The sequence below is a fragment of the Ammospiza caudacuta genome, chromosome 15 (assembly GCF_027887145.1).
Source record: "Ammospiza caudacuta isolate bAmmCau1 chromosome 15, bAmmCau1.pri, whole genome shotgun sequence".
In the NCBI taxonomy this organism is placed as follows: domain Eukaryota; kingdom Metazoa; phylum Chordata; class Aves; order Passeriformes; family Passerellidae; genus Ammospiza; species Ammospiza caudacuta.
This window is the reverse complement of record NC_080607.1, coordinates 12,225,385-12,239,606: the sequence shown is the minus strand read 5'-3', so window position 1 is coordinate 12,239,606 and position 14,222 is coordinate 12,225,385. Positions and strand designations below refer to the sequence as shown.

At 46.6% G+C, this 14,222-nt stretch overlaps 1 protein-coding gene across 3 annotated transcripts; it reads left to right on the top strand.

Annotated features, from left to right (window-relative positions):
- The first annotated feature begins 3,266 nt into the window (after window positions 1-3,266).
- Window positions 3,267-11,657, top strand: MAPRE1 (microtubule associated protein RP/EB family member 1). Of its 3 annotated transcripts, none has more exons than XM_058814472.1 (7): window positions 3,267-3,355; window positions 3,982-4,105; window positions 6,691-6,836; window positions 8,101-8,290; window positions 8,669-8,778; window positions 9,461-9,613; window positions 9,992-11,657. In XM_058814472.1, the coding sequence occupies exons 2-7, from the start codon at window positions 3,985-3,987 to the stop codon at window positions 10,046-10,048; spliced, it is 777 nt and encodes a 258-aa protein (XP_058670455.1). In that variant the 5' UTR covers window positions 3,267-3,355; window positions 3,982-3,984; the 3' UTR covers window positions 10,049-11,657. The 3 variants fall into 3 exon arrangements, with proteins under 3 accessions (XP_058670455.1, XP_058670452.1, XP_058670454.1); XM_058814469.1 differs by having other exon boundaries at window positions 8,101-8,305; XM_058814471.1 differs by lacking the exon at window positions 3,267-3,355 and adding an exon at window positions 3,425-3,498 and having other exon boundaries at window positions 8,101-8,305.
- Window positions 11,658-14,222: the final 2,565 nt, after the last annotated feature.

Below are 14,222 nucleotides of genomic sequence, written 5' to 3'. Positions count from 1 at the left end.
CAAACTGGAGCGCCCCTCGTCTCTCTGGTAACGATGCACAGCACCGCTGCTGTGGTGGGAGAGGGACGGGCACGGCCACCGGGCTGCCAGGGCCTGTCCCTCCCCAGGGACAGCCTGGGAGAGCCGAGGAATGTCTGTAACCAAAGAACCTGGCAGGGCAACTTCTGTAAAGGGACTAACAGTGATTCCTATAGGAAATGATGGACACGAAGCTTTAATTAGCCAGCACACGAAGCTCTATGCATCGCTGATGAGATGGGAGTCTCATCCTCCAGAGCATTATTCCTGTTTAGCCTGGAGCTGGGAAGTCTCCACTTGCTGAGCAGCCAGTGTGCGGGCAGCTGCTGGGGAGCTGCAGGCAAACCTGAACTACAGTGAATTGGTGCTTTTCCTAAACAAACAAAACTTCTTGAAGTAACTGCCAAAAACCCCCAAACCGTAGCAGCAGGTGTAAGGGACCCTGCTCAGGTTACATACTGAACACGGAATCAAGAAACCAAATCTTTTTTTGTTTTTATTATTTTTGGTAAAATTTAATTTTGTTGTTTTGATGTCTATTGCTGCTTTAAGGCATTACATAAGAATGTGGAGATTCCTAGACCTGAATGTAGCTGAAACTGAACTGTGAGGTGATAGAATTACTTTTCTAGCTAGAACTAAAGAAATATTGTTTTATATGTTTGGTTGTAGTTTACAAATATTCACTACTTCCTTTTTAAAGCATCTAAAACCTCTCGTTACATTTTAAAATCCTGCTGAATGGTTTGAAAGCTTACAAGTAACTGGAGCAGGGAGGATTTGGGCTCCAGGGTCTGTAAAGGAAAATATTCTTGGAGCATCCATTTCCCAAAAGAATGTGGTATGTCAGCAGGAAGGACAGTGTAATGGTCAATGGCACCCTCAAATCTCAGCATCCCAAATGTCACGTAGGATGTCATGAATCCAGGCAGTGGTGGCAGGGCATTCCATCCAGGGAAAACCCCACCCAACCCTGGTGGAGTGCAGGGTCCAGGAGTGCAGCACTGCTCCTGCCTGTGCCCAGGGAATGGGACAGTGGGGCAGGAAAGCACTGCCACTGCTGGGGGCTCTGGGGCTGCACCTCTCCTCTCCTGTGCTCCCATCCCTGTGCACACAGGTGGGATTGTGTGCCCAGCCCCAGCCTGGCAGCACCCTGGGGGCTCCTGGGGCTGTACTCCCAAACTGGGAGCTCCTGTGGCCACCACTGATTCACTTTTAATTGCCTTCCTCTACTCCCCAGCTTTGCCAGAGTGATTATCATGCATTCCATGAAGTCCTGGGCACACTGAGCCTGTGGACCAGCAGGTGCCTGTGGCCATTTCAGCCAGGTTTCCTGTAGCCACCAGGCTACTGTTCCAGCAGGCATCTCTGGGGATCTGAATTCCAATGCACATTTCAATGCACTGAAACTACTCCCCTCTTGGTCCCTCTGTCCTCCCCTACCTCTGCTGTTCACCTGCCACCTGGCTCTGGAAGAGCCTTCTCAGAATGATTCAGGTTCAAACCATGGGCCAACCCTCCACCCAAGCAATGCCAGGCTGCCCTGCTCTCCTGCAGGGTGCTGTACAGCATCACTGGGAAGAACTTCTCTCCCAGCTCCTTCTACCTCTCTGGCACCCCTGTCCTTGTGGTGGAGGGTGGCAGCCTCCCATTTTCCACCCTTGTGTGCAGTTTTCCATCCCAGCTCTGAGAACCATCTTCTCTTGGTCTCCAATCCTGTGCTGTGCTTGGAAAGCAAGGGAACAGCAAGGGAAACCCAGGTAGTTTAAAGGCTTTTTTTCCCTGTTTTCATCTGGAGGTTACTCTTTAGAGAGAACTCCTTGGGGTTTCATTCTCATGCCTTAGTTAAGAAAACTCTGAGGAAAGCCAAGCAGGCTGGTCCAAGTCACTGCTGGTACCTCCAATGCTTGACAAGTGCTTGGGGACACGGTGCACCCTCTTGCCAGCATCCCCTTGGCTGGGAAGATGGCAGGGTGGGTTCTGTGTGTGCTGGAGGTGTTTGGGAAGCCTTGGCACTGCCAGCGCTGCGCCAGCTGCTTTTGGACTCTTTGCCAATCTGTGATCCTCGTGTCCAGCTGGACCCCAGCCACAACACTAATTCCTCATCCCAGGTCCTTGCAGTCCCCGTTTGGAGCCCAGTATGGGGCATGAGGGCAAACAGCCATCAGTGCAGGGGCTCAGGGTGACAGCCATCCTCTGCTCTGATGGGTGATTCCTCCAGACTGGGCCAACACGTGCCCTCCACTCCATGACATCTTACATACTCCAGATCTCACATCCTTTCCTATCTGATCAAAAGGAAAACAAATAGATGAGGGAAAAAAAGGACTTGGGGAAAGTAAACAAAGATAAAAGAGGAATGAGAATTGTCTTGGCATTAAGCTCTCTTGATGAGAATTGTAGTAGACAAGTCTTCCTTGAAATGTTTTTCCCTGTAAGAGCTGCCTTTTATTTTGAGTTTATAAAATGTTAAGGGAGGGGGATCTCAGAAATTCCTTTTTAATACTTTTTAAAGGGTTTTAACTCTCCCTGGTGCTATTTTTTTAGGTTAAGGATTTCTAATGTTGAACATGCTGCGCGTTTTTCTACAATCTTTTAAAAATGAGAGAAATGTATCATTTTTAACACATTTCACAGTTTTTGTATCCTGGAGTGTGGAAATTCGCAACTCTGCTTTGTCCACATGATTTCGCTGGTTTCCATGTGGGAAAAAAAATGTCGAGAGTTTACCATTTATCATGTCTGATTAAAAACGAGTATTTCTGTATGGCTGGACAGTCTTATTGGGGAAATAAAGGGAGTTCGCAGTGGGAGGAGGGGCACAGCCAGGGATCTGAGCCGCTCCTCTCCTGCTGCCGCTCAGGTGACACCAGTGACACCAAGGTGGCCGGGGCTGGTGTGGCAGCACAGCTGGAGCCGTGTTGGGCTGTGCCGCTGGTTTGGGGTCGGTTTGTGTCGCTGGGTTCGGGGCCGGGGCAGTGCCGGGCTCCCGGGTCCGGCCGTCCCGGTGCTCGCGGCCGCAGCGGCTCCGTCGCACCCTCAGGCCCGAGCCCGGCGCGACCCTCAGGCACGCGGGACCCCCGGTGTGGGCGGGGCCAGCGGCTCGGCCAATGGCAGGCGAGCCCTCGGGCGGAGTGGGCGTGGCATCTCCATAGCAACGCAGCAGCTCGCCCCGCCCCCTGACAACCGTTCCCCCGCCCCATGTCGGCGCGCGGCGCTCCCCGCGCGGGCCGTGACGTGCGCGTGACGCAGGCGCGCAGCGAGCGCGTGACGCGGTCCCGGTCAGGGCGGGCGGGGCCGGTTTGAACGCGGGGCCGACGGGGCGAGCGCGGCGCAGGTACCGGGCCGGGGCCGCGGCGGGGCCGCCGGGCGGCGGCGGGGAGGGCCCCGGGCTCGGGGAGCGGCCGGGCGGGGCGCCGCCGCCCTGCGGGCACCGGCGCGAGGCCTGCAGGGCCGGGCCGCGCCCCTCGGCGGGCGGAGGTGCGGCGGGGACCGGGGGTGGCGGGGCGGAGGGACCGGCGGGGGGTGCTGAGGAGCGGGAGCGGGGAGAGCGCAGGCCGCGCCCCACCCGCAGCGCGGGCGGCCCTGCCCGGCGGCGGCTGCACCGGCGGCTCCGCTTTGTGCCGGCGGGGCTGGGCGGGGAGCGGCCGCTCGGTATTGATCCCCGGGGAGATCCCGTGGCCGCGGAGGAAGCGCTTCGGCCGTTCCCGGTAGCGCGGGGGAGAGGGATGAGTAACTTGCCGCAGCCGTGGCTCCTTTCAGCGGTTCCCACGTGAGCGCCCCGATGCTGATTTTTCCTCGGAAATGCCGGAGCCGAGCCCTGGCAGGGCGGTGCGGGAGGGTCCTCCCAGCTGTCGGCAGCCCGCGGTTCACTCGCCGGGGCTCGGGAAGGCTCCGAAGGAAGCGGCTCCACCGCAGCCCGGCGGCGTCTGTGGCGCTCACACCTCTGGTTGTGTCTTTCAGAAAATGGCAGTGAATGTGTATTCTACTTCAGTGACCAGCGATAACTTGAGCCGACATGACATGCTGGCGTGGATCAATGAGTCTCTGCAGCTGACGCTGACCAAGATCGAACAGCTGTGCTCAGGTAAGGGGGTTCACCCCGAGGGCACGTCCACGTGGGATGTGCACCCTGGTTCTGGGGAGGTGCAGCTGCACCCTCTGTGCTGCCCTGCTGCAGCTGTGCTCCTGGCTTAGGTCTTGGTGTGAACAGATTTGTGGTCAGTGTTATGATCCAGTTCTGGTTGGAGTGTTATTGAAGTGGTTGTTAATAATGTCAGTGTAATGAAAAGGCACGTTCTCATGACTCACTACAGCATAGATGCTATAAGCAATGGGTGTTAATGTGACAAAAAGACTGAGGAAGAAGGTGTTTTCCCATGAGGAATTAAGCATTTAGCCTGCATGGATGGAGTAAGTCTTACAAGTGTAACTAACAAAAACAATTGTGACTTGTTCTGGAAGAGTACTGGAGTGTAAGGAGGACAGAGCAGTGACTTGTGGGGTCATGTGCACCTTTAAAACTCCTCTTGGTCCTGGAGCACATCCAGTCTGTGTCAGCCCAGCTTACCTGGGCTTGAACCGAGTTAAGCACAGCTGAATCTCATATGTGCTAGTAGGCAGGAAGGGGAAGTGTCTGTGGTACAGAAATGGAGTCAAGTGTCATCGTAGGGAGGAGTGTGTGGGAGGAGGAGGCTTGTAAGAACAAATAAAAGATAATAGTCTGTGGAATAATAGCTGAAAAAAACCCAAGGCTAAGAATGCAGCTTGGGTACAAGATAATTTGGATAACCACAATAGGCAGTCAGTGAAAAGTGAAGTTTGTCTCATGCAGTGAATTTAAGATAAGGTGTTGCTCCTGGAAGGAGAGATGTGGAACTTGGAGGTGAAATAAAAGGAGGAATTAATTAAAAGTGAGTTTTTGGACTGTCAATACAGGCTGTGGCTGAGTCCATGGAAGAAACAATCCCAAAGATTACAGAGAAGCAAGGGACTCACAACAGGTATTTGACAGGCATTTGTAGTGGTTTTTGTCTAGTGAGATGATGGACAAGAACTGTAAGGGTGAGGGAACTAAAGACCTAAGCCACAGGAGGAGGGGAAGTGATAAGCACTGTCTGCTCTCAGATAGGCAGGTTGAGCCCTGTGGTGTGCAGGGTTGATTTGCATGGGATTGGTGTGAGCCTTGAATGTGTTGAGGTGAGGATAATTAGTACTGGCTCTGCAGAATTCCAGCTCACCTGTTTTTGGGAAAAGCTGTTGATGTGGTATGTCCTGAGTAACATCCCTTTTGTGCATCTGCAGTAATGCTTTGTGCCTTGGCAGGGATGAAGTGGCTTTTGCTGCCATAGTCCTGTAGAAGCTGGAGTTCCCAAGCTTGCTTTGCTGTCTTTGGCAAGGGCAGCAGTGACAGCAGCAGTTTGAGGTTGCATAAAAGCACAAGAGCTGCCCTTTGACTGCTGTGATCCCTCTGTTTTCATCACGCTTATCGCTCCCTCTGCCAATAGTGAGCCAACCCCTGGCTTCTGGCAAGTCCTCTGTGTTTGAGTTGGGATTGGAGCTCTGCAGCAAGTGAACTGAGACACAATGGAGAGCAAACAGCAAGAGCTGGTTTGTTGTTTTTATTTTAATTTGCACCAGTGGATGACATCCGTCTTCTGGGAGCAGGTGAAAGTGGGAGCGCCTGCGAAGTATCTTGATAAGAGAGTGAACAGTTGTAGGATGTGGTTGAGATGAACAGAGTAGTTGAGGTCAATGCTCTCCTATATTTCTTCTTGGCCTTCAGATAGCTCCCAACAGCTTGTTGTGTAACTGTTGGATGGTTTAGGTTAGGGTTTCCTTTACTCCTTGATTCATTGGTGTTGGTGTGCGAATAATGCTCTGAATGTTGTGCTCGTGCTTTTAATGGTTGTCTGTCATCACTGCAGAGTGAGAATCCGCTTTAAAACCACTTTTTTTTTTTTTTACTGTGTATATCCTATGAATATGGAGGTGGTTGTCCACTCTTTGTGGCTGGACTGAATCTCTCTTTTCCTCTTACTTCAACTAGTGCTGAATTGGAGGACATGAAGGATTTAAATTAATAGGAAGAAACACTTATCTTATTTTGGTTCTTTAATTAAGGCCTGCTTTAAATATAATTCAGGTCATTAGCCTCTTATCTTGGAGAGCACCTTGAGTTGTGTATAGGTTCTGTTTGTAGGAGGTAAAGGTATTACAATTTCAATAATGGTTAAGTACAATTTTTAGAATAATGCTTTTTCTGATTTACTTCCATTAGTGTTGTTAAGAGGAGATTACATGTCTCTTAAATACATGTAACATCTCAGATCAGTGCTGGTATCCATGAAGAAAAGAAAGTGAAGTTATTAATTAGTTTTTTTTTTTTTTTCCTTGGAATTCTGGAGTCAGGTTTGTTCTTATTCATAAGAGTTCAAGTCATGAGCCCAAAAGTTTGGTTCTCCAGCTCCTTTAAGCTTATTTATGGCCATGTTGCACCAAAAAGGAGACTGAAGGTTTCTGTTTTCTTGCCTTTGTTGTCTTTAAAGGGCTTGTGTGACTGAGGAGTGAGTCAGGTCAGTTTGCTGACCTGACTGGAAAGAAACTCACCAAGGTTAGTGAGCTGAGCTGACTTAATTCATCCCAGGATTTGTGTTCTTTTCCTTTTGGCAGGTGCTGCATACTGTCAGTTCATGGACATGCTCTTCCCAGGTTCTGTAGCACTCAAGAAAGTGAAGTTTCAAGCAAAATTGGAGCATGAGTACATTCAAAACTTCAAGGTTCTACAAGCAGGTTTTAAAAGAATGGGTGTTGACAAAGTAAGCTGGGCTATAACTGACTCTCTGCTTTTAATGTTAAATTAGATGGGATGAACTTTCAGATTTAAAACTGAATAAATCTGGGAACAGGGTTTGATTTTGGTTTGTAAATCACAAAACCTTTTGTTTTGGCCTGCCTTGGGGACCTCACATCAGTTAGGACACATTTTGCTTTGCTCCAGCCAAGGTCAGGTTTTCAGTTCTTAATGATGAGATTAATGTTACCCTTTTAATTCTGGGAAACTTCTGTGGCACAAAATAATACTGGAATTTCTATGAGATAAGGTTTGCCTGAGCTTCCTCTTTGGAACATCTTTGTAGGAGGTGTGTTCCTATAACCTTCTGCTGTGATAGTCCTAAGGATTCCAAATTCCTCTTTACAAGTGTATAGAATTACATCATTGTTAAAGTTGGAAAATGTGTCTGAGATCATCAAATCCAACTGTTCCCACAGCATTGCCAAGGCCACCACTAAACCATGTCTCCAGGTGCCACATCTACATGGCTTTTAAGTGCCTCCAGATACTAAAATCTCTGATTTTTAGTAGTGAAAATGAAATTGTTAAAAAGCTTGTTCAGATGGAATGACACTTCTGCTGATGGAGGGGAATTTATTCAGGTAATAGTTACAGACAGTGTGTTTGGTAGGATGCAGAACATCCAGGGTTGAAGCTTTTTCCTTCTTTGAGATGTCTGATTCCGTGGCTGGCAGCTCCAACACAGAGTCAGTCTCTGCTTGGGGACAGTGGCTTGTGCAGTCTGTCCACACAACCCATCTGGACAACCAGCCTGGCTTCCAAGTGCCTTATGAAAAAAAAATTTCTCTACAAACAACACTTCACTATTTTCTGCATTTTTAATAGTCTTTAGTTCTACACCTCATCCCAGAGATGCTGGAGTCTGCTGTGACAGAGATGTTCAGCTCTTGTAGCAGTTCTGGAGTTGGTCAGTTCAGATTCATCAGAGCCAGCTTCATGTGCACAGGAAGAAGTTTTGTCTGTAAACTTGGTCTAACAGAAACTTTGCTGCAGAATTATTTAAACTTATTTGGACCCTCAAAGGCAAAGCATGATTGGTTTTTCATTCCAATAATTACAAAAATCCCGTTATTTGATTTGTTGTCAAGGAGGATTTTCCCTAGACTGGACAAGAATTAAATTTGCATGTCTTTTGAGTGCGTTAACTTTAAAACTTTATTTAAAAACACAGAGAGATTCTTTACCCTTTATGAGTGTGTTTTTTTTTCTTTTTTCCCCCTCTTCAGATAATTCCTGTGGACAAACTAGTGAAAGGAAAATTTCAGGACAACTTTGAATTTGTTCAGTGGTTCAAAAAATTTTTTGATGCAAACTATGACGGGAAGGAGTATGATCCTGTTGCTGCTCGACAAGGCCAAGACACAATAGCACCAAACCTTGTTACTCCAGTTGTGAACAAAACCAGGAAATCTCTCGGTACTGGCAGTGCAGGTAGAGAAAAATAGTTAAAAATGTGATCTAGATCATGAAAAACTCTGGGGAAATGAAGACTGGGTTGTGATTTAAAACAAGTGTATGGGATTCTAGTGTTTTGCATCTTGTTTCAGAGATGCCAGGCTCAAAGACTGAGGGTGCTGTAGTACCCAGGTGTCTGGAGGCTACAGAAAGAACAGTCTTCTGTAAAAGAGATAATGGCAAGGAATGGTGCCAAGTGTGCCAGAAAGAAAGGACATGTTATATGGAGTTAAGGAAGGAAGATATCTTCAATCCCTTTCATGCCTCAGCATGTTTGGAGGGGGGCTAGTACCTTTATGGAAGGGAGAATTGGAATTAATTGGTGAATTGATCTTGCAGCCCCGCAGAGGCCCATTGTTGCACAGAGGACCCCAGCAGGTCCCAGAGCTGGGCCTGGGATGGGCAAAAAGGGTGGAGGAGATGAAGAATCAGCAGGATTGATCGAGCAGGTGTGTAAGGACAGCCCTGTGACTGACCTCTGCTTGATAGAGTTACGTGCAGGTTTGTTTTTCCAATACCGTGGAATGTCTGGGTCAGGCAGATGGAAGAAAATGATCTGAATCAGCTCATTTAAAATCACTTAATTGGAGCCCTTTGTTATAATGGTCTTGCTCTCCTGATGGAAGCAAAAGCCCTTCTGTAGCACACGAGTGGCCAGACATTTCACCCCTGTGTGGGCTGTGTCACACATAGCAGGGTCTGTAAGTATTCCCACAGCTGTGTTGCAGCTCTCCCAGCATTCCAACAGAGCTATGAGCAGCTGCTCCCTCACTGAAATCCAGAGTGAGTGCAGCACAACTGAACCTGCTGTCAGCAGGGGAGTTGTTGTGAAAGAATGTGTTAGCAGAGAGAGCTGCAGGCAGTCAGTGCTTTACCTTTTTCATGGAATCAGCCTTTAGTCTTTAAAGTGGATTTGTGTGTTGTGGACTGGATGTTTGTTGTGGCAGTGATACTAAAATTTGAGAAATGGCCCTTTTCCTCCTCTCACAGTCCTCCCTCCCCATATCTTGGTTACTGCTGAAGTGCTTTGCATATCAACACCCTTCTGAGAATTTTGGGACACCCTTTTTGCATAGATCCTACTGAATTCTGTCTCTGGTGGATATAATTATTATTGATGCCCTTTGGCAGATCAACGCATTGAAACTTACTGTTGAAGACCTGGAGAAGGAGAGAGACTTCTACTTTGGCAAATTGAGGAACATTGAATTGATCTGCCAGGAGAATGAAGGCGAGAATGATCCAGTGTTGCAGAGGATTGTGGAAATTCTTTATGCCACAGATGTAAGTAATCTCTTATAGACTGGGTTGCACAGTTCTTCCTGCCCTTGTAATTGGAAGCTGGTTGGCTTTCCCTGCCTCCCTCCAGTTCTACCTTATTTTTTTCCCCTGTGAGGTTTATGGCCTAGCTTTTTCCTGTAATAAAGCATCAGATAATTTAATTATAGTCAGACAGCAAACAAAGTAGACCTTTCATGACTAGTATGTAACAAATAGATCAAAGATGAGGAAAATACTTCTGGTAATACATCTTGACATTGTAAACAGTGACTTAAGGGTGTCTTACCTGAAGTAAGAGGGAAAAAAAAAGTACCTAGAGAGTAGCCAGGAACTGGTTTGACATCAGATTTTCATTAAAGCACTTGTTTTCTTCCCCTTCAGGAAGGCTTTGTGATACCTGACGAAGGAGCACCGCAGGAGGAACAAGAAGAGTATTAACAGACCACATACTGTACCAGCAGAGCAGCAACATCAGAATTCTTTGCCCCAGATCATGTGCTTAACTGTAAAATACTCCACTTTATTCTTAGAGGACTCACTGGTTTCTTTTCATAAGCAAAAAAAAAGTACCTCTTCTTAAAGTGCACTTTGCAGAAGTTTCACTTTTACAGTGGGTTTGAGTTAGGAGCTCTTTCTCACGCTGTAGCAGAGCAGTATTCACATCGAGGTGGTATATTTAGGGAGCAAGAGGCTGAATATTTGGAACTTGTTGCAGAATGGTTTGCTGGTAAAACACTGGTTTGTGGGAAGACTCTTTTTGTATCTAAGGCGGTGTGCAGTAGAGAAATTAAAGACTGACTCACAGAAAGATTGAGTTAATGTGAAATTGCAGAACAGAAATTATAATAAATGCCTTAAGAGTATTTAAAATATGCTTCCATATGCCAAATTGAAGTAATGTGATGGGAGATTTTATGTGCTTCATATTGGGGTAGACGTTTGTTTAACTCCATTCACTGCTGTCCGAGAGGCCTTGCATGGCAGTCTCACTGTGTCAGCAAGTGCTCAAAAGGGGCTATTAGAACAAAACTCCATTCCTATGTAAAGCTGCTTACTAAGTGATTAGTTCTCGATGAAATGGGCCTTAACGTTGCCTGTCACAAGATTAGAGGGAGTATGAACAGCTGAGACACATAAATTACCTTGAAGAGTGCTGAAGCCTTTTTCTGTGGCATTGTGGCTTTGCCAAAACGTACTGTGTTTTCTGTAAGAAAAGAAAAACAAAGCAAAGGGCACACAATCTTACTGCCTAAGATGTCCTTCAGAAGTGATTTTTCTTCCTGGCTCTTGTTTTTATTTGTTCTGTTTATTTTCATTTCTGTTGGAATCCCTTCTGTTCTCTCACTTTTCCCTTTCCCATCCCGAGGAATGCTGAACACGCCCAATAGTTGTAACAGGACTTGCACTGTGCAGCTGGCTTTGAATGAAAGTGAATTGAGCACATGAGGATGATATTTTTCTGTCTGCTTTCTTTTTTTTTCCCCTTTGAACCAGGGCATATTAGTAATAACAGTTGCCAGTTCAGTAATCTTCTGGGGTAAAAACTAAAAGATGCTGGCTAACAGAGCTAATGTTATTGCAGAAAATACAGTACTGAGACTAACTTAAATATTAATATTTAAAATACTTTCCTTAACTGTCCTTTTTTTTTCCTATCATGCCCCTCATTACTGTTGTGTTTGGCAAGATCCTGCAAGACTTCTGACCCCCTTTCACTACTGAGATTGATCAGTCCTGTTGTGCTTGTATTCATTTGTTTCTGGTGGTAGCTTGTCCTAAAATGTGTGTAGGAGAGCATTTTATGGTAATTGTGTAGTGCATGAATCTTTGTGAAGTTCAGAGAAAAACCCAAATTCAGTGAATGCCAAAAATGCAAGTATCTAGCCATTGTTTAAAATTGCAGTGGTGCTATTTCTCTTGTGGCCTTTTAGACTTCTGTTGCCCTAAAACTCCATTTTACTGAGAAACCATATTTGACTTGGATTTTTCTTGACAGGGTTTTTCTATTTTAAGCAGTTTCTAAATAAAGTTCTGTATTTCAAGAGTGTCATGTCTGCTGGAGTCTCTCATGCTTTCAGATACGATTAGGCAGAGCTGAAGCCCGTGATAGTTTCATGATGAAGCTTGCAGGACCTGGAATTTCAGCTTCCATTCCCCAGCCCCAGGCATTGCTAACCTCAGTAGCAGCAGTATTGGAACTTTGTTTGGAGTGTGCTGGCACAAATGATTGTTTTTTTGTTTTTTTTTTTTTTTTTTTCTTTCTGTGTTTTCCCTCCCACAAGTCAATAGGATGTGAGTGTGGTGTTGACTTCATCCTCCTCCTCCTCTTGGTGTGGGAACAGGGATGTGTTACAGGAATGCTGTCACATGACTTTTTGTGTGTTTCATGTGTTTTGAAACTGCTAAAACATTGGTTAAGAGTTACAGACAAACAAGATGTTAATTGTTTCTGTCACCAGGCTCTGTGAGCAGACTGACTGTAAACTGAGTTGATTTGTTTGACTTGAATTGTGTTTCTTAGATGAGCTTAAATGTTCCTGTCACAGCTGTGTGCACAGACCAGCATCTTCAGAGAAGTGCTCATGGAATGGGAAGTGATCCCTGCAGGGCTGTTCCTGTGCTGGGGAGCACCTTCCCTGTCCCTGAGGGCTCTGTGGGTGCCTTACTGAGGAGAACAGGCACTGCTGGCACTGCCTGCTGCTGTGGCACAGCTGGGGCTGGACATACACCCAGGGTTTGATGCACATAAAATCTTCTTTCCCATTACTTCCTTGCTTTGAAGTCGGAAGCATATTTTTTTTTCGACTCTAAATATTCCATTATTCCAGCAACTCAAAGCAAAAGGTGGCAGCAGGATGTGGCTGAAGGTGAAGATGATTTTTGGGAGGTCAGAAGTTGTGCACTGGGACCTGGTTGCTTCAAGTCTCTTTCCAAGAGGATTGCATGTGTGGAACTGGGAAGCAACAGGTCATCAGATGGGTTGATTTTGGTCAAAGCAGGTAAATGGCCTTTCCTGCCAAGAGAAGGCTGAGTCAGAATTGCTGCTGGTGTGCCTTGGGAGGCCCATGGATGTGCATTATAAATCTGAATTGCAGTGGAAGTCTGGTCAGCCACCCACTGCTCAGATTTCCAGGTGCTTACATCACTCCTTTGCTACCAAGATGAGTCTTAAATAGAATGGGGACAAACTCATGTAGCCAATTTATGGCTCCGTTGTAACATCTTGGCATAATCTGGTTTTTAATGTCCTTTTTGGGAAACAAATTACAATAGGCTCAACTCAAACCCATAGATTTAACATAGCTACTCTGTTACCCTGGTACAGTATACGCTGTTAAATGCTCACCTGCTGGAATGATTCTGATAGCATCCAACCTTTCCTAGTATCTTAATTCTATCAGTTCTTTGAAAAACAAACAGAATGGAAGAAGCAAAAGCTCATGTCTCCTTTCTGTATCAACATGTCTTACTTGCAGGTGGACTCGTGGATGTTTTTTTTAACTTTTATTATTCATTTTTTAAAAAAATCCTGGTTTGCAATGACAATTCTTACTGTAACTGGTAAAAAGCCTTCAAATAAAGGCCAGAAACTTTCTTGTTGTCATATCATATCACAGTTTCATGTGGCTGCTTGAGCACTCAGTCATCTCATAGGCTGTCTGGCGGAGTGTCCTTTCACAGGAACAGGCTCAGGGGTGGGAGTGAGGGCATCTTGTCAAGGACAAGGCTGGAATCTGCTGCCCACAGGGGAAAAGTATTTTTTGCAAGATGGAGTGTAAACTCAAAGAGCTGTACCATAGATTTCAGGCCAGTGTGATGGTGCACACCCTGTGCCTCTAATCCTGTGCTAGTACAGGAAAAGGGGATAATAATGTGGGCAGGATAATAATAACCTGTTATTGCAGGTTACTGGCAAAGGAGAAGGAGTTTGTGTCAGGACAACTGAGGAATTACTGATCTTCTGATGTGGAGAAAGTGAGGTGAGATGGAGCCATTGGCAATTCACAATAAGCACTTCTGGAATGGCAGGGGGTGTGGAGGGAGGGCAGCCCTGCTCTGGTGATGCTCAGAATGCAGAGAGCAAACCCAAAGCATCATCTGCAGGGTGAGACCTGAGCAGCCTCGTGAGTGAGATCTCTTGGGTTCAGGGTTGTCTGGGCCTCTTGGATCCTCACAGAAATTCCATTTGTGGAGTTCATGGGCCTGCAGAGAGTGGAAAGAGGGATATTAAATATGTGACCAGAGAATGTGGTGGGTGTGCATGGGAGGAGAAATCTGAGAACATTGCAGAAGAGGATAAATGGATGAGAACAAAATGGTGCCATGGAGTGGTACAGGGACAACTGCAAAGGTGTCTGGTGTGGGAAAACAGCCCTAGGGAAAGGAGGGAACAGAGCACTGCTGTGTGACTGGAGAGGAGGGATGGGGGCATGAGCACTGGGCAGGACAGAGTGGTCCTGCTGTGCTGCAGGAAGGGAGCTGGGTTTGATTCAGGCAAAGTGCAGCCAGAGAAAGGCAAAACAAATGGGGCTTCTCTTTTGAGTAACACCTGTTAAGCTGATGAATCAGGCTCTCTGGAAGAAAATGGTCTTTTCGAGGCTGTGCAGATGTA

Coding starts and splice junctions, on each gene's coding strand:
- MAPRE1 (XM_058814469.1), top strand. CDS start 3,985: ATGGCAGTGAATGTGTATTCTACTTCAGTGACCAGCGATAACTTGAGC. Junction 6,837..8,100: donor AAAGAATGGGTGTTGACAAA/GTAAGCTGGGCT, acceptor CCCCCTCTTCAG/ATAATTCCTGTGGACAAACT. Junction 8,779..9,460: donor CAGCAGGATTGATCGAGCAG/GTGTGTAAGGAC, acceptor GCCCTTTGGCAG/ATCAACGCATTGAAACTTAC.